This window comes from Cynocephalus volans, chromosome 11 (assembly GCF_027409185.1).
Source record: "Cynocephalus volans isolate mCynVol1 chromosome 11, mCynVol1.pri, whole genome shotgun sequence".
Lineage (NCBI taxonomy): Eukaryota > Metazoa > Chordata > Mammalia > Dermoptera > Cynocephalidae > Cynocephalus > Cynocephalus volans.
Window position 1 is genome coordinate 62,421,528 of NC_084470.1, and position 20,126 is coordinate 62,441,653.

At 37.5% G+C, this 20,126-nt stretch overlaps 1 protein-coding gene across 20 annotated transcripts in view; it reads right to left on the reverse strand.

The window, feature by feature from the left end:
- Positions 1 to 20,126, reverse strand: part of PBRM1 (polybromo 1) — a 113,613-nt gene that overhangs the window by 93,090 nt on the left and 397 nt on the right. For 10 of the 20 annotated variants that reach the window (XM_063115416.1, XM_063115408.1, XM_063115415.1 and 7 more), the window contains exons 2-6: positions 17,696 to 17,835; positions 17,309 to 17,434; positions 15,321 to 15,473; positions 14,253 to 14,350; positions 10,833 to 10,980 (exon numbers count right to left, since the gene is read on the reverse strand). In XM_063115416.1, coding sequence (XP_062971486.1) covers positions 10,833 to 10,980; positions 14,253 to 14,350; positions 15,321 to 15,473; positions 17,309 to 17,356 — 447 coding nt within the window. In that variant the 5' untranslated portion in view covers positions 17,357 to 17,434; positions 17,696 to 17,835. Of the gene's footprint in view, positions 1 to 10,832; positions 10,981 to 14,252; positions 14,351 to 15,320; positions 15,474 to 17,308; positions 17,435 to 17,695; positions 17,836 to 20,126 lie in introns of those variants that run through there. The other 10 variants (XM_063115410.1, XM_063115417.1, XM_063115409.1 and 7 more) reach the window with 5 other exon arrangements.

The following is a 20,126-nucleotide window of genomic DNA, read 5'->3' on the forward strand; positions in this document are numbered from 1 at the left end:
AAGATAAAAAATTATAACACAGCAAGGTTGCTAGCTTAAAGACAGACAGGTTAGTGACTGATATGTAAAGATACTGGGAAATTGCTGTAAGAAGAGAATGTTTGCTAAAATCAAGCTTTTGTTAGTGGATCGACCTAATTGCATTATAGAATGTTGCCTTGCTTTTCTTACTGAATGTAACCAGCTTCTATTGTTAAACTTGTTAAATGGTACTTAGAAAAAAACCCACCTATGTTCTCTTCCTGTAAATTCCTGGTCTGGAGAATAAATGTGGGAAGAGAACCCCAATTTGTGGTTAATTTCCCAGATGGAAGGAATGCCTCTATCTTGAGGGTTCTGGGAGATTTTTTAACCCCTTTTCGGGCTTCTCACTGCTCAGAAGAGATGGGCTTTGAGTAATCTTTGGTGGCTCCGACACCCAGGGGAAAAGGGGTGACAAATCCGTGGGATGCAAAGCAACAAATTCAGATATTAGATTACCAAAATAATCTGCCATAGAATAAAAAATAAGTGTTTGCATACACCCAAAGAAGCAATGAGATTAAAAATATCAGAAAAGTGCAAGAGACTCTAAAAAATAGAGGTTATTTCCAATACACACAAAAAAATTAAAATTAAAATGTAAAAACTCAATAGATTGATTTAAGAGCAGATTTCACCAAGAATACTGGAAGAACTAAAGAAATTATCTAAAAAGCAACGCAGACACAGAAGCAGGGAATATGAGCTCTGCTCTCTCTGCTCCACCATTGTCCAATGTGATACCCTATCGTCACTGAAGTCACCACTAAGGGAAGCCTTCACCAGATATATTCCCTGGACTTTGGACTTCCTGGCCTCTGATACTTGGCAGAAGTGGAGGTCAAGATGGCGGAAGAGGAGAGCTGCCTGCCGCTTTTCCGCCAGGAGTAGAAGCAGCCTGAGGCCTGCGCCAGATGCAGCTGTAGCAGAATCGGCGCAAAGGAACGGCTTTGAAAGGGTGTCTTTGCCCTGCCGAGAACCGGGAATCTACCCCAAACCGCGCGCGCGACCCGCCGGTGCCCCACAGCCGGCGTTGCAGCCGCAGCCGCAGAGGTGGAAACATGGAAGCCTGAGCTGGCGTGTGTCACCCCGGGCTGCAGCGGTGACCACGGCTTCTGACCCCCCCGCCCCCACCCGCCCGTCCCTGGAGCTGGAAGCGAATCAACCCGCAGCCGAGACAGGGAGACATCCAGCGGGAGAGGCAGAAGTTCCACGGAGACAACACGCCCTGCGGGGCCACCACTGTGTGATCCAACAGGTAGGCTTCACTGCCGCCACCCGGCTTCATTCCCAGCCCAGCCCAGTGCACACAGAGCGGGGAGACGTCCAGCAGGGGAGGTGGGAACTCCACAGAGTCCACGCTGCTGCCGCACAATCCAGCAGCAGGTAGGCTTCACTACCACCACCGGGCTCCATCCCAAGCCCGGCCTAGCGCGCACAGAGCAGGGAGACACCCTGCAGGGGAAGGGGAAGCTCTGCAGAGACCACACGCTCTGCGGTGCCTCGGCACATCCCAGCAGCCCGGACCAGAGCGCACGGAACAGGGAGTCACTGAGGTAGCAATACCAAATTGGCAACCACAGCAACATCTTAGTCAGTCAATAGTGTCAAACCTGTGGACTGTGAAACCCCCTGCCACAATGAATAAACATCAAAGAAAAGATACCAGAAATATGAAAAATCAAGAAAGTACACCACCAAAAGATAATAAATCTCAAGCTCTAGATCCTATAGAACAAGAAGCCCTTGAAATGACTGACAAGGAATTTTGAGTGATAATTCTAAGGAAACTGAATGAGATACAAGAAAACTCAGCTAGACATCATGATGAAATGAGGAAAAGTATACAGGACCTGAAAGAGGAAATGTACAAGGAAATCAATGCCCTGAAAAAAAATGTAGCAGAACTTGCCGAACTGAAGAAGTTATTCAGCGAAATAAAAAACACAATGGAGAACTTAACCAACAGGCTTGTGGAAGTGGAAGAGAGGACCTCTGAACTTGAAGATGGGATGTTTGAAATAACACAAGCAAACAAAAAAAAAAAGAAAAAAGAATAAAAGGCATTGAAGAAAATCTGAGAGAAATATCAGATAACCTTAAGCGCTCAAATATCCGAGTCATGGGTATTCCAGAAGGGGAGGAAAATGGAGATTGCACTGAAAACATATTCAACAAAATAGTGGCAGAAAACTTCCCAGGTATAGGAAAAATCACAGATCTTCAGATCCAGGAAGCTCAACGATCTCCAAATGTATTCAACCCAAAAAGGTCTTCTCCAAGACATGTTATAGTCAAACTGGCAAAACTCAAAGACAAAAAGAGAATCTTAAAAGCTGCAAGAGAGAAGCGTCAAATCACCTATAAGGGAGCCCCAATCAGGCTAACATCAGACTTTTCATCACAAACCCTAAAAGCCAGAAAGGAATGGGATGATATATTCAAAAGACTAAAAGACAGAGATTGTCAGCCAAGAATACTCTACCCTGCAAGGCTATCCTTCCTAAATGAAGGGCAAATAGTATATTTCTCAGACAAACAAAAACTGCGGGAGTTCACCACCACATGACCACCCTTACAAGAAATTCTCAAGGGAGTACTGGGTTTGGTTTCTGAAAAATAACTACCACTGCCATAAAAACCCAAGAAAAATCTAAACCCACTAGTATAATAAAAATGACATTCATGAAAAGAAAACAAACAAACAAAAAGGCTATCTACAACCTAAGGAACCAACAAACACAGAAAACAAACAGTAAATCAGAAAGCAAGGAACAAAAGACACCTAAGACAACCAAACAACAATCAATAAAATGCTAGGAATAAATCAACACTATTCAATAACAACTCTTAATGTAAAAGGCTTAAATTCCCCAATCAAAAGACACACACTGGCTGACTGGATTAAAAAGGAGGACCCAACTATATGCTGCCTTCAAGAGACCCACCTCACCCATGAAGACTCACATAGACTAAGAGTGAAAGGATGGAAAAAGATTTACCATGCAAACAGAAAAGAAAAACGAGCTGGAGTAGCTATTCTTATATCTGACAAAGTAGACTTTAAACTAAAAACCATAAAAAGAGACAACGAGGGACACTACATAATGATAAAAGGACTGATCCATCAAGAAGACAGAACAATCATAAATACGTACGCACCCAATGTTGGAGCAGCCAGATTTATTTATTTATTTATTTATTTATTTAATTTTTTAAAAAGATGACCGGTAAGGGGATCTTAATTCTTGACTTGGTGTTGTCAGCACCACGCTCACCCAGTGAGCAACCAGCCATCCCTATATGGGATCCGAACCCGTGGCCTTGGTGTTATCAGCACCACACTCTCCCGAGTGAGCCACGGGCTGGCCCGGAGCAGCCAGATTTATAAAACAAACTCTATTAGACCTAAAGAAGGAAACAGACACTAATACTATAATAGCAGGGGACCTGAACACCCCACTGTCAATATTGGACAGATCATCTAGGCAAAGAATCAGCAGAGAAACACAAGATCTAAACAAGACTCTAGACCAATGGGACTTGGAAGATATCTACAGAACATTCCATCCAACAACCTCAGAATATTCATTCTTCTCATCAGCACATGGATCATTCTCCAGGATAGATCACATATTAGGTCATTAATCAAGTCTCAACAAATTCAAAAAAATTGGAATTATCCCATGTATTTTCTCAGACCATAATGGATTAAAACTAGAAATCAATGACGAACGAAATTCTGGAAACTATACAAACACATGGAAATTAAACAGCATTCTACTTAATGACATATGGGTCCAAGAAGAAATCAAGCAAGAAATCAAAAAATTTATTGAAACTAATGAAAACAATGATACATCATACCAAAACCTATGGGATACTGTAAAAGCAGTATTAAGGGGGAAATTTATTGCATTAAATGCTCACTTCAGAAGAATGGAAAGATGGCAAGTGAACAACCTAACACTTCACCTTAAAGATCTAGAAAAACAAGAAAAATTCAAACCTAAAGTTAGCAGACGGAAAGAAATCATTAAGATCAGAGCAGAACTGAATGAAATTGAAACCCAAAAAACATTACAAAAGATCAATCAATCAAAAAGTTGGTTTTCTGAAAAGATAAATAAAATTGACAAACCATTAGCATGAGTAACAAAAAAAGAAGACAGAAGATTCAAATAACAAAAATTGGAAATGAAAAAGGTGATATTACAACTGATTCATCTGAAATACAAGGAGTCATTCAAGACTACTATAAACAACTATACGCCAAGAAGTTTGAAAATCTGGAGGAAATGGATAAATTTCTGGACACACACAAGCTCCCAAAACTGAGCCATGAAGATATAGAAAATCTGAACAGACCAATAACAATAAAGGAGATTGAAGCTGTTATCAGAAAGCTCCCAACAAAGAAAAGCCCAGGACCAGATTCGATTCACGGCAGAATTTTACCAAACATTCAAACAGGAATTGACACCGATTCTTTACAAACTATTCCAAAAGATTGAAACAGACGCAAGGCTTCCGAACTCTTTCTATGAAGCAAACATCATCCTGATACCAAAAGAGGTAAAGATACAACCAAAAAAGAAAACTACAGGCTGATATCCTTGATGAATATAGATGCAAAAATCCTCACTAAAATACTAGCAAACAGAATACAGCAACACATACGTAAAATTATTCACGATGATCAAGTGGGATTCATCCCAGGGATTCAAGGTTGGTTCAACATACGCAAATCAATAAATGTGATACACCATATTAATAAAATCAAACACAAGGACCATATGATCATCTCTACAGATGCTGAAAAAGCATTTGATAAAATTCAACACTCATTCATGACAAAGACCCTCTATAAGTTAGGTATAGAGGGAAAGTATCTCAACATAATTAAAGCCATATATGATAAACCCACTGCCAATATCATCCTGAATGGGGAAAAGCTGAAAGCTTTTCCTTTAAGAACAGGAACTAGACAAGGATGCCCACTCTCACCACTCCTATTCAACATAGTGTTGGAAGTACTAGCCAGAGCAATCAGAGAAGAGAAGGAAATAAAGGGCATCCAGATTGGAAAAGATGAAGTCAAACTGTCCCTGTTTGCAGATGACATGATCCTATATATCGAACAGCCTAAAGCCTCTACAAAAAAACTCTTGGAGGTGATAAATGACTTCAGCACAGTAGCAGGATACAAAATCAACACACAAAAATCAGTAGCATTTCTATTCTCCAATAGTGAACATGCAGAAAGAGAAATCAAGAAAGCCTGCACATTTACAATAGCCACCAAAAAAATAAAATACTTACAAATTGAGTTAACCAAGGATGTGAAAAATCTCTATAATGAGAACTACAAACCACTGCTGAGAGAAATTAGAGAGGATACAAGAAGATGGAAAGATATCCCATGCTCTTGGATTGGAAGAATCAACCTAGTGAAAATGTCCATACTACCCAAAGTGATATACAAATTTAATGCAATCCCCATCAAAATTCCAATGACATTTTTCTCAGAAATGGAAAGAACTATCCAGACATTTATATGGAATAACAAAAGACCACGCATAGCCAAAGCAATGCTGAGCAAAAAAAATAAAGCTGGAGGCATAACACTACCTGACTTTAAACTATACTACAAAGCTATAATAACTAAAACAGTATGGTATTGGCATAAAAACAGACACACTGATCAATGGAATAGAATAGAGAATCCAGAAATCAATCCACACACCTACAGCTATCTGATCTTTGACAAAGGCGCCAAGCCTATACACTGGGGAAGAGACTGCCTCTTTAGCAAATGGTGCTGAGAGAACTGGATATCAATATGCAGGAGAATGAAACTAGACCCATACCTTTCGCCATATACTAAAATCAACTCAAAATGGATTAAAGAATTAAATATAAATCCTGAAACAATAAAACTTCTTAAAGAAAACATAGGAGAGACACTTCAGGAAATAGGACTGGACACAGACTTCATGAATACGACCCCAAAAGCACGGGCAACCAAAGGAAAAATAAACTAATGGGATTATATCAAACTAAAGAGCTTCTGCACAGCAAAAGAAACAATTAACAGAGGCAAAAGACAACCAACAGAGTGGGAGAAAATATTTGCAAAATATACATCTGACAAAGGATTAATATCCAGAATATACAAGGAACTCAAACAACTTTACAAGAAAAAAACAAGCAACCCAATTAAAAAATGGGCAAAAGAGCTAAGCAGGCATTTCTCTAAGGAAGATATACAAATGACCAACAGACATATGAAAAAATGCTCAACATCACTCAGCATCCGGGAAATGCAAATCAAAACTACACTGAGATACCATCTCACCCCAGTTAGGATGGCTAAAATCCAAAAGACTATGAACGATAAATGCTGGCGAGGTTGCAGAGAAAAAGGAACTCTCATACATTGTTGGTGGGATTGCAAAATGGTGCTGCCTCTATGGAAAATGGTATGGAGGTTCCTCAAACAATTGCAGATAGATCTGCCATATGACCCAGCTATCCCACTGCTGGGAATATACCCAGAGGAATGGAAATCATCAAGTCGAAGGTATACCTGTTCCCCAATGTTCATCGCAGCACTCTTTACAATAGCCAAGAGTTGGAACCAGCCCAAATGTCCATCATCAGCTGAATGGATACGGAAAATGTGGTATATCTACACAATGGAATACTACTCAGCTATAAAAACGAATGAAATACTGCCATTTGCAACAACATGGATGGACCTTGAGAGAATTATATTAAGTGAAACAAGTCAGGCACAGAAAGAGAAATACCACATGTTCTCACTTATTGGTGGGAGCTAAAAATAAATAAATAAATTCACACACACACACAAAAACCGGGGTGGGGGGGTGGAAGAAGACATAACAACTACAATTACTTGAAGTTGATACGACAAGCAAACAGAAAGGACATTGATGGGAGGGAGGGGGGAGAGGGAGGAGGGAGGGAGGTTTCGGTAATGGGCCACAATAATCAACCACATTGTATATCCACAAAATAAAATTATGAAAAAAAAAAAGAAAAAGAAAGAAGCAGGGAATATGAAAGGTTAAGAGAAATGGAGACCTGAGGGAAGTCTAACATAACATCCAATCAGAGTCTACAAGAACAAGAAAGACAGAATGGACCTCAGGCAATATGCAAAGACATAATTCAGACTTAATGAAAAACACCAATCTAAGATTTAGGAAAGATACGTTTCTATTTGCATAGTTTTGAAATATATAAAACAAAAAATCAGTAGTATTACAAAGAAAAACAGTCAAATCCATCATCAAAGTAAGAAATTTAAAACACCTAATTCAGTAAGTGGATAGTTCACATGGGTAAATTGGTAAGGACATAAAAGATTTCAGCAACATAATTAACAAGTAAAGCATGTGATCTAATGAACACATGCAGAGCTTTGTACCCAAGCTTCGTAACCTTCTGTTATATGCACAAAATTCATAGCAGCATTACCCATGATAGCCAAAAAAGCAGAAACCAAATGTCCATTACCTAGGGAACAGTTAAACAAAATATAGTCTATCCATACAGTGCAATATTATTCAGCCTTAAAAGGAATGAAGTACTATCCTGACATGTTATAATATGGATGATCCTTGAGGACATTATGCTCAGTGAAGGAAGCCAGTCCCAAAAGGCCATATATTGCATGATTCCATTTATATGCAATATCCTGAACAGGGAAATCCATACAGAAACAAAGTAGATTAATGGCTGCCAGAGGCTAGGAGAAAGAAGAATAGGGAATGCTTACTAATGAGTATAGTTTTGTTTTGGGGGTAACGAAAATATTCTAGAGTTACATAGTGGTGATGGTTGTACAACTATTTTTTTTTTTTTGGCACAACTTTATTTATAACTAAAACCCTTTGTTTAAGAGGGTGTGTGAATTATATCTCAATTAAAAATATCATATAGATAATCTTAAGAATAAATTCAACAACACATTTGCAGAATGTTTATGAAGAAACATTTAAAGTTTTACTAAAATACACCAAAGAAGACTTAAATAAATGAAGATATACTAAATTCATAGACTGGAATAGTTAACATCATAATTATGTCAATTCTCCCCAGAACGATCTACAGAGTCAATACAATTCCAATAAAATCCCAACAATTTTTTTGTGTGTGCTTGTGGACTGAACACACTAATTTTAAAATGTGCAAGAAAAAGCAAAGGGACAAGTATAGTTAAGATGGTTTCCTTATCAGATAAAGAATTACAAAGCCATAGTAATTAAGAAAGGAATAGAATGGCCCCAGTAATAGATAAACTGGTCTATGGAAAAGACAGAAACAGATCCATGAAACATGGAAACCAGGACAGCACTGACAATGTAGATGAATGCAGAAAGGATGGCGCCATTTATATCTGAGAGAAAAAATACACTCCTATCTCATAAAGACACAAAAATCAACTCCAACTCCATTAAAGGCTTATATGTGGAAAAAAAAAACTGTAACACTTATAGAAGAAAATATAAGAGCAGAATATCTTTATAATCTTTGGGCAAGAGGAATTTCTGAAACAAGATGAAAAGAAGGATAAATCACAATGTTAAAGACTGACAAATTGATAATATTAAAATACTTCCATCAACACCATAAAAAGCGCAAAAAGACAGATACACACTGGACAAAGATACCTGAAACACACATAATCAAAATGAATTAGTATCTAAAATGTTAAAAATTGAGAGCACACACGAGGTCCTAGGCAGGAGCGGAGAGCAGCCGCCTCCACCCAGAACCAGGTAAGAAACAAAGAATATCCAGGGTTACAGGCAGGAGCCGAGGACAGCATCCCCCATGCAGAAGCAGGCAAGGATCACACCAAAAACATCACTTCCAGACAGGTGGCCGACCACAGCTGCCGCCACAGTCATGGCTACTACAAAAGCAGGTCAACTCTACAGAGGTATCCACAGCTGCCATGTAGGCAGCACAACAGACACTTGACTGCACTGACACAAGTAGAGTCACCAGTGGAGACCAGAAAAAGAAGAGAATGTTTTTCTCCTCAAAGCACACTCCAGAATAATAGAAGAAGCAACTGCAAGAAGCAAACATGAAAGAAAATATGACACCACCAAAACAATACAGTAATTCTCAAATACAAGACCATACAGAGCAAGAAACCCTTGAAATGATTGAAAAGGAATTCCAAGCAACAATCTTAAGGAAACTCACTGAGACATGAGAATCCCCAATCAACATAAGGAAACAAGAAAAATAATTCAGGATATGAAGGAAGAAGTTTACAAAGAGATTATACCTTAAAAAAGAATGTAGCAGAACTCATGGAACTGAAAGACTTACTCAACAAAATAAAAAACACAACCGAGAGCTTAAGCAGCAAGCTAGAACAAGCAGAAGAAAGAATTTCTGATCTCGAAGATACTCTTTTTGAAATAACTCAGGCAGACCAAAAAAAGGAAGAGTTTTTAAAAATGAAGAAAATCTAAGAGAGCTAGCAGACAACCTTAAGCACACAAACATTAGAATCATGGGTTTTGCAGAAGAGGAGGAGAAAGTAAAAGGCATGGAAAACCTATTCGATGAAATAATAATGGAAAACTTCCCAGGTATAGGGAGAGACATGGATGTTCAGATCCAGAAGGCTCAAAGATCCTCAAACAGACTCAACTCAAAAAGATCCTCTCCAAGACACATTACAGTCAAACTGGCAAAGCTCAAAGATAAAATCTTAAAAATGGCATGAGAAAAGCATCAAGTCACCTGTACGGGAGTCCTCATCTGACTAACAGCAGACTTCTCAACAGAAACTCTACAGGCCAGAAGAAAATGGAATGATATATTCAAAACACTAAAAGCAAAAACTTGTCAGCCAAAAATACTATACCCAGCAAGGCTATACTTCAAAAATGAGGGAGAAACAGTGTATTTTACAGACAAACAAAAACTGCAGGAGTTCACCACCACATAAGCAGCCCTGCAAGAAATCCTCAACGGAGTTCTGTGTCAGGAATCTGAAAAATGATCACTCATCTAACGAGCTATAATTCTGTTCAAACTGTGTTTACATAATTCAGTCTTGGTAGGTGGCATGTTTCTAAGAATTTATTGATTTCATCTAGATGATCTAATTTGTTGACCAACAATTATCACAGTATTCTCTTATAACTCTTTTGATTTCTGTAAATTTCATTGTAATGAACCTGCTATCATTTCTGATTTTAATTATTTGAGTCTTCTTTCTTCTTAGTCCATCTAGGTAAAGGCTTGTCAATTTTGTGAACCCTGTCAAAGTACTGACTTCTGTTTTCATTGATTTTCTTTATATTTTTTCTATTCTCTATGCTCTATTACTTATTTTTTACTTCCTTTGCTGTGTCTGGGTTTAGTCTGCTCCTCATTTTCAAGTTTCTTAAAATGCAAAGATGGTTTTTGATTTGAGATCTTTCTTTTTTGTTAATGAATGCATTTATATTAAACAAATTTCCCTTTTAGCAAAAAAAAAAATACATAAATATAAAAAGAAATAAAATGTTAAAAAAATTTCCAGAAATAAACATGAAAATGACAACCCAAGAGAAAAATGGGCAAAGGATTTGAGCAGACACTTTGCAGGAGAAACAAGAATGGCTCACAATCATATGACTATCAGTTTCTTTACTCCTAAGAGAAATGTGAACTCAAACCATAAAGAGAAACTCTACCCACCTGCCACATTGATAAATATTAAAAAGCCAGACAATTACCAAATAGAATACCTTCCAAATTTGATGCTTTCTTACCTTATAATAGGCCTTTGCATTGTTAAAAAGCAGCTGGAAGTCAGCAGTCAGCAGATTAACATCATCATACTCTTCCATTTTCAGTTTCTGTTGGATTTTCATCAAATCAATGGGCTGAGAAACCACTTCATAATAATCTGGTTGATTTCTGTTATAATTTAAATGTTTTTTTAAAAATGCTATTAATCCAAAGCCTACAAAAAGTTACATTTCAAAACTATCTGTGGTAACATCCAACATTCCAAGTGACAGCATACCATCAGACTTACTCCCATTATTAGAATTAAAAAAAATAATAAAAGATGCATATATGTTTTTTCAAAATATATATTAATGATAAAAAAAAGTCTAAATTAACATTTGGGATGGTCTTTTATATGCTAAATATTTAAGGTTTAAGTCACCAGCTCTAAAACCCACATCAGTGGTAACTTCATGTCATGACTTAGTTTTCATGGTGTTCAAAAGTGGCTAAAAATAGATACATGTTTCAAAACTCTTTATAAACTTAGAAATGGATTCTCTTTCTTCAGTTAGTGACTACAGAACCTTTTACTGCCAGTGATATCAGGTGCCTACATTATATATACTGCTTTAATATCAACAACTAAAATTACAAAAGAGAAAGATGAGGGCCTTGGGTACTGGCCTGTTCGTGCAGGTGGTTAGAATGCAGTGTTTTAACACCAAGATCAAGGGTTCAGATCCCTATACTGGCCAGCCACCAAGAAATATCCCAAAAAACAAACAAAATAAACATGACCGAACTATTAAACAACAAAAAAAGCAAGGGAATGATAACAAAAAATTCAGGATAGTGGTTATAACTTGGAAGGGAAGGATAGTGAAGAACACACAGGAAACCTCAAAGGAATTATAATGATAATTTCCTAAGAAAATTTCTTAAGAAATCTTTTTCTTAAATTCCTTAAATATAGCTGACCCTCCATATCTATGGGTTCTGCATCTGTTGATTCAATCAGGTGCAGATCAAAAATATCTGAAAAAAAAAACAAACTGCATCTGTACTGACATGTACAGACTTTTTTTCTTGTCATTATTCTCTAAATAATACAGTATAACAGCTATTTACATAGCATTTACATTGTATTAGGTACTATAAGTAATCTAGAGATGATTTAAAGTACACTGGAGGACGTGCATAAGTTATATGCAAACATTATGCCATTTTATATCAGGGACTTAAGCATCCATGGATTTTGGTATCTGTAGGAGGTCCTGAAACCAATCCCCCATGGCTATCAAGAAATGAAGATATTTATAATGATAATTTCTTAAGTTCCCCGGATAATTTCTTGGATTTTGGGTTCACGGATGTTTATTATTCTTTTTGGCTTTTTCCAAACCGAGTTCCTTAAGACACGTAAACCTTCTGAAAAAAATGTGCTGAGCGACTATTTCCTCAGTCCTCCCACAGCTATAGGTATTTAGCTCCATTCTAGATGCATAAAAGATAAGTTATTACAAAGAATATAACGGTCATTAAGGCTTTAATCTCTCTTGGGACCTTAGCTGACATGTTATAGCCATTCCTTTAGTATGTACAATATATTTAAATTATTTTTCACTTTTTATTTTGACATAAAAGTTGCAAGAACAGTCCTTTTTTTTTTTTGCAGTCCTTTTTTTTTTTTTGAGTAAGCTCTGACAAGATGTCTCATCACTCCTGATAGTTTAGTGTAGATTTCATACAAATAAGGACCACAACTTAGGCATCAAAATCAGAAAATGAACTTTGATACAGTATTGCCATCTAATCTGCAGACACCATTCATATTTTTCCATCTGTTCCGAAATTGTCCTTCATAAAAGAAATAATTTTAAAAAACCAGAAAAAACAAAAGATTAAGATTTTTAAGACACAGTTTTTTCTTAGCATGTATTTTTCCTCTGAGTTCCCTTTTTTGCCCTGGTTATTTGATATTTTGAACCTCGTTATGGGGCAAGATGACATTATTTACATAAATGTAAGGTTGCTTTTCACTCAGCCTGGAGCTGCAGACTTGCTACAAGACACGTACTATCCAAATCTTGATAAAGCACGGAAGACATCAATAGAACTAAGCTGATTCCACCCCTCCAGCAGGACCCTAAGGTGACACCAAGGATGGGAACAGAAACCAGACAGAGCCTCGGCATCGGCAAGACCTGGCACCTGGTCCTTGCATGGAGCCCCTGTGGCTCACATCCCCTTCCTTCCTGCTTTTCATTTCTCACGTTCCATTCCCTCAGCCCCCTCTTTAAAAACCTCTCAGTAAATCTGAGTGTTTGGGATGGTTTTAGTCTGGCCATTCTCTTTCAGGTTTACAGGTGGGATGGCTTAGTCTGGCCATTCTCCTTCAGGTTACCTGGAGAGATGGGCTAATCTAACATCTCTCTTCAGGTCATTGATATTCCTGAATTAAAGCTGACTTCCATTTTCACCAACATTTGACTTTTGAGTTATTTATTTTTGTTTGGGGCAGGCAGCCAAACTTGGGCCTGGTAACAACATCACTAATCATTAGGGAAATGCAAACATGAATCACAATGGTATACCACAAAACCCAGAAAATAACAAAGGTTGGTGAGGATTTGGAGAAATTGGGATCCTTGTACAATGTTGGTGGGAATATAAAATGGTGCATCTGTTACTGATTACAATACGGCAAATCCTCAAAAAATTAGAAGTAGAAGTACCATATGATCCAGCAATCCCACCTCTGGGTATATGCACAAAAGAATTGAAAGCAGAATCTTGAAGATGTACCTGTATATCTATTTTCATTACAGTGTTATTCACAATAGCTAAGAGGTAGAAGCAAGTCAAGAATTTATCAACATATCAATGGATAACCAAAATGTGATAAACACACACAATGGAATATTATTCAGCATCAGAAAGGGAGGAAATCTTGTGGCATGCTACATAACATGGATGAATAATCTTGAGGGCATTATGCTAAATGAAATAAGCCAATCACAAAAGACAAATACTGTATAATTCCTCTTACATTAGGTACCTAAAGTAGTCAAATACTTAGAAACAGAACATAGAATGGTGGTTGCCAGCGGCTGGAAGGAGGGGGAAATGTGGAATTGTTTGATGGGTATAGAGTTTCAGTTCTGCAATGTGAAAAAGTTCTGGAGGCCGTTGCACAGCAATGTCAATATACTTAATGTTTATTGAACTATATACTGAAAAACGGTTAAGACTGTACATTTTATGTTACATGTTTTTTACAATTAAAAAAATTTTTTAATTAATAAATGCTTCACTACATCTTGACAATTAAGACTAAAGTTAGACTCTAGTATTATTTAAAGTATTCTTTCTAAAGGAAAACTCAATTTCCAAACACCTTAAACATGGATCCTGGATCAAATCCCTCTTACTGTACTGAGAGTCTTCCAACTCACCTTCGCTTCGGTGCCCTAATGAAGAGCTCACAGAGGAGTCTGCCCTGCTCATCCTTATAGTCTCGAATGGTGTTGTAGAGTTCATGGCACACAGCAATCTACACATAGGAAAAGGAGAAAAATCACCAGATTCTCCCCCTCCCCACCACAAAGCTAGTGTAGGCATAAGGATTCTCTCTATTCTTTAATAAAAACATACTCATAAAAGGCAAGTACAGAATAAAAACGACAAATCCCCAAATAACAACATGGGAACCCAAACCTGAAATACGCTGACAGCATCTCTAGTTTAAAATAATTTAATTAAGTTTTTGGTATCTTTCATCAGATTTAGGCTACTGGTGATTTTCTTTTTCTTTTAAACTAAATATGTTCATATCACTCTCTTGCTTAAAATCATCCAATAGATGGGCTTCTCACCACACAGAGAACAAAGTCTAAACTCCTAATATTGCCTACAGAGGCCCTACATACTGGCTAAGTGGAATTCACCAGTCTCCTCCCTCCTGACCACCTCTCTGTAATCATGACACACCAAACCTATCCCTGGCCCAGCCTCTCTACCTGGAACACTCTTCTCCGGGGCTCTGCAGGGTTGGTGCCTTCTCAAAACAGAGAATTTTCCAGAAGATTCAGGCCCAAATCATCCAAACTTTTCTTCTTTGAACTTATCACTAGCTGAGGGTACTTTATTATTTATTTGTTCACTTGTTTACATTCTACTTCCTCCACTCTGGAATCTAAGCTCCATGTGAAAATGGGCTTCTCTCACACATGGCTATATCCCAACCACCAGAACAGTGTGTGTCACTTGCCAGGCATACAATTACTGCTGAATAAATATATGATGTAACATACTGATGTTCTTTATTATTTCATAGTACTAAATTTACTATTACTGTAAGACTTTTGGCTAAATACATTCTTCTCATAGAAGAAAGGTTAAGACTATCAAGCCGGATTAAAAGCAAGTGGAGAAGCCTTGCATATTAACTGCTTTACCATTAAAGGAAGGGTAGAAGAATCGTGCAAAAAGCAGGCAGAAACCGTGTGATCCAAGTTACTCACAGGATCTACAGTTGGAAGATTGGAAAGTCTCCTCCTTTTCCGGCTTGGGCCTGGTGTGGACACAGAATGGTGCCCATCATCAAAGTCCCCACTGACACTGCTGGAAGGGGAAGTAGCTCTTCTTCTCTTGGAACCCATGGAATCCAACTTCTTCTATAAGAAATAATTAGCCATGTTCTTATATTTAAATTTAGACTCTGCCACCAAGCTTGTGGTTCACTTAGGATGATATTTTAACTGTTGCAAAGGAGTTGTAACTAGCTGTAAGTTTTTTTGGTTTAAGTCCTAAATCTTGTTTTAGCCGTTTCACTTACCAGAATGCTACACTTTCAAATCTGATGGGACAAATTCAACAAAAGTATACTCATTTGTGTATCACCAATTTTGAATGACTCAACCACTTCTGGCCCCAAATTCACCATGGACTGGAGTTTCCCAACCCATTTATAATGCTACATCAGTGTGCTGGAGGTATTGACCCCTCAGCCCATGAAGCAGCCAGGCAGGCCTGGGGAACAGAGGCCCCAAGGTAGTCACTTGTGGAGTCAGCAGCCTCACCTGCTTTCCCGTGTGCCTTATAATTACGATCATTTTCCAGGGAGGCTATGACGTGGAAAAAGGTAAGAAGCAGTGCCTAAGGCAAACAAGAAATGCAAAAAGCTAAAGGGATAGAGGACTATTAACCTTCCAGCATTTTAGATGTTCTCTAAAATGAACACCCTGAAAATGAATTTCTCCGTTTATTAAAGCAAGATCCACAAGACATATTCCTGGAAAACACTTAATGTGACCTGCCATACCTAGGCAGAAATAGCAAACTGTGCTTTGAAACTCTTCTGCTAATCCAGACTAATTTCTTTTTCAGTTATATTTGCCTGAGGTACTCTATCCCCATAAATTTTGAAACCATAGCTTTTTATTTTATTTTTTTAAAGGTAACCTGTAAGGGGATCTTAACCCCTGACTTGGTGTTGTCAGTACCACGCTCTCCCAAGTGAGCTGACCGGTCATCCCTATATATGGATCCGAACCCATGGCCTTGGTATTATCAGTACCACACTCTCCCAAGTGAGCCACGGGCCAACCCTGAAACCATCCATAGCTTTAATTCTCAGTAGATGATCTGGAAGAGCACCCCACATGTGAGCTTTTAGGTCCTGCTTGGCCATTCAGAAACACATAAATATTTGCTTTCAGCTTTGGGCTGGCTAGTAACTAATCTTAACACACTTTACGAATAATGCATTTGACTATAACATAAGAAATGAAACCACTGAAATAATCTGCTACAGATAGAGAGAAAGGGTGTATACCCAACAAAGTCCTGCAATGCTTGTACAATTCAACAACAGTATCAAACAGTATATCCTGATTTCAAAGGCCTTCTAAAGCTAAAAGAAAAAACAGATCCCAGTTTCACTCAACGACATTCAATTTTAGGAAACCAAGACACTAGCAGCTGGATGAATAGGAACACTCCAGTAGCACTGGTTGCTAGTTGTATGGAGAGAAAAGTTGGGGATCTCCAGGGAACAGAAAGTAGAAGCAAAACAAATAAAAAACCCTGGTAAGTAACTAATAAACAAGAGTAGTCTCATATCTCTTCCTTCAAACTAAAGTCCATATGGTGTTTAAAACAAAACCTACCATGATTTTTACTTCCCCTAAGCTTTGGTTTGTTATACAGTATATTGGTTTAAAGTTGGCTAAAAGTGGCTAAAAGCTTCAAAAAGCTTAGACCAAAACATAGCCAAGTTTTGTTGATTTTTATTTGTTTTATAAAAGGCTAATAAACTGACCTCAATTCATTAAGATAAAGTAATTAAGAGCCAATCCTTTGTAAACAATCTATAACACAGAAACAAGTAAATCTCATGAATATGAAGAGGGAATCTTTATGGGAAGGATAACAAAAATGTAATAAAGGTGGTAGGGAAAAGGCAAGGAAGGACAGAAAAGGGAAAGGGTGTAGATGATCAGTAATTTACCAGCTTTACCAGAGCACAACCAGCGCCTCGAAAAGCCAGTCTTCTCATTATGTCTGAATGCCCAGTGAAGCCAGTGGGAAAGGGCAGGGCTTTAGAAGTGCTGATTCAGTATTTGTATATCCAAAACTGAAAGACAAGAACAAGGCAGAGAAGGGGGAAATAGAAAAGCAGGGTCAGAAAGAGTAAAAATGAGTGTGAATAGATAGAAAACATTCAAATAGGCCCACTAAAGAAAGATAAGAGAACTGGAGAAAACAGGCATATCAGTTCACTTACACCTATCAAACAAACTTGTAACAAAGGCTAATACCTCGTATTTCTTCCATTTTAAAACCGAATGCTTTCATATGCTTTAAAGATGTCTCACTGAGGTTCCCCTTTACTCACATGGAGTGACTGTCAATTCCAGGAATGAAGCATGCCTGCCCAATTGCCCCCTAGTCAATAAGAGCAGAGTTCAATCACAGAGCTGGGATGGAGAGTGAACACATGTGGGAGGCTCACATGTGACACCAAGTGTTGTCAAGCTGGAATAAACCAAGAATGGCTCATGTGAGCAAAGAGTCTGGAAAACTCTCCCCCACCCTCCAAAAAAAACATTCAGAAAAAGACAACATTTCTTTCCAAACATCCTATCTGCACTGGAAAGACACCATATATAAGTTCAGCAAGATCAAAAGAAAAAAAAAAAGGCTTAAACCATTTTGGCAGGAGTTCAAAATTACTTTTATAAATAATCCACTGAAAAATCAAATGACAAAAAAATATAAATTACCGGCATGTGTGAGTATGTAGTTTGAGTGATACAATATCCAAAGATCATTAAATCATTAATTCACTTTGATAAGACAAAAAGATGCAACTTAAGGATAATTTTACTTTCTTATCTAAAACACACATTTTTAAACATATTTTGGAAGTTTGGCAAGAAAGGCAGTGTTGCAAAGTGGGAGGAGCAACAGGACCTATGCTCAGAAGACCAGAATAGGAGCCCCACGTCTTCCACCTGTAATTATTCGTTTGATGTTGCCTGAGTCACAACCTCTCAGATGTCTCCTCATCTCTAAAAAGAGACCAGAAAAGTGTACGTATATCCCTCAGATTGTTGTGACAGTGAAATGAGACTAGGTACATGAAATCACTTTGAAACTTCAAAGCACAACTGTAGGACTGCATGCTCCCTGGGCATGGGAACAGCATCATATTCATTTTTGTAGCCCTCTCTTATACAGAATAGTATTTGGTATAGGTTGGGTGCTCAATTTATCTTCTTAATAAATGTATTAAAAGTGCACTTTCGTGGGACCTTTAAAAAAAAAAGTTTATCTATATAGCGTAAAAGGGCTGTAAGCATCCCTTCAGCAATTATTTTCCCAAGAAGAGGAAAGAAATATTCTGGAGTTAAATTCCAGGTTTTAAAATGGCCTTGATTATAGTCACAATTCCAAAACTCTGAAAACCAATGATAATTTATAGTGGACAGTAAGAACATTTTATAATGTGCAATTAAGAGACTATTCACTCAGTATAGCCAAATGGTATATTTTGATAATTTATAAACTTTTAGTACTGTCCTGTATTTATAGTTATATTTAGTATTGTAATACATACTTAAAACAAAAATCTTGGAAAACAGAAGATTAAAGAAAAAAAAAGCACCTATAAACATACTTCCCACAGAAAAATCCCTCTTAATATTGGGATTTTGCTATTTATGCCTTAGTTAACTATTATTTTTTTCTAACAAAGGTATTAACAAACCATATGTACTATTTTGCAGCTTGTGTTTTAACTTAGGGAAGATTCTTCCAAGTCAACATTCTTCTTCATGATATTTGATGGCTTGGTAGTAAGTAGTCTATCATATAGATATACCACAATTTACTTATCTTGGAAATTCTGGTAGACAATTAATATTTGAGGTATTTTGTACATTCCCAAGAGCAAATAAAGTGGTCAGGGCCTTCCATTCATCCATACACATATTTGTTACTGTTTTAAAGTGAAACATCTTTTCAAAAGATACTTTCCAATCTTCAATTGTGGATCTTAAAATCTCAAATATGGGCAATTTGTTAATAAGTAATAAAACAAAATTATACTACTCTTTTACATTTGTATTGAGTCTAATTTGCTTGTGAATTATATTTGAGAAAAGGTGCATCACTTAACGGAAAAAACATAACACCTAAAATCATTTTTGAGGAAGTCTAGTGTGTTGGTAAATTAATTAAATGTTTTACTCCAGCATATGCTTCTATAATTGTTATAAAAATTATAACAATTTCATATCCACTATATTGTGTATTTGTCATTTGCTTTTCAGGATTTCTTCTACATTTTTGCCACTCTTTCTTCCCCTATAAATCGAAATTTCTTCCGAAAACCGAAATCTCCCCTACAAAACTATGTTTCCCTTTCAGAAAGTAAAAAACCTTAAGAGACGGAAAAATATTTAAAAACCAGGACACATATATAGTCATATATAACCCCAACTCTCTGGTGTTGCAGATGAGAAGCCGAAATATCTGGCTGGCCTTTACTCTAAATATAATCCCATTGATAAAAATATTCGGTCTGAAAGGTCACACGGAAAAAAAAATCATTGGGAGAGTTTGCGTCGAACTGTCAAGAAACAAAACAGCAACAAAAAAAACCCGAGGCCCTGAGGGCAAATGAATAGGACTTTCCCGACCTGTCACTGGTGCGGGGGACTAAGGAAAACGTTGACAGCTTTGAAGCTACCCCGCGACGAGCGGGAAAGAGGGGCGCGGGGAGTGTCCAGGCCGCGGCGCGCCTTTGTCCCGGCCGGCAGGTG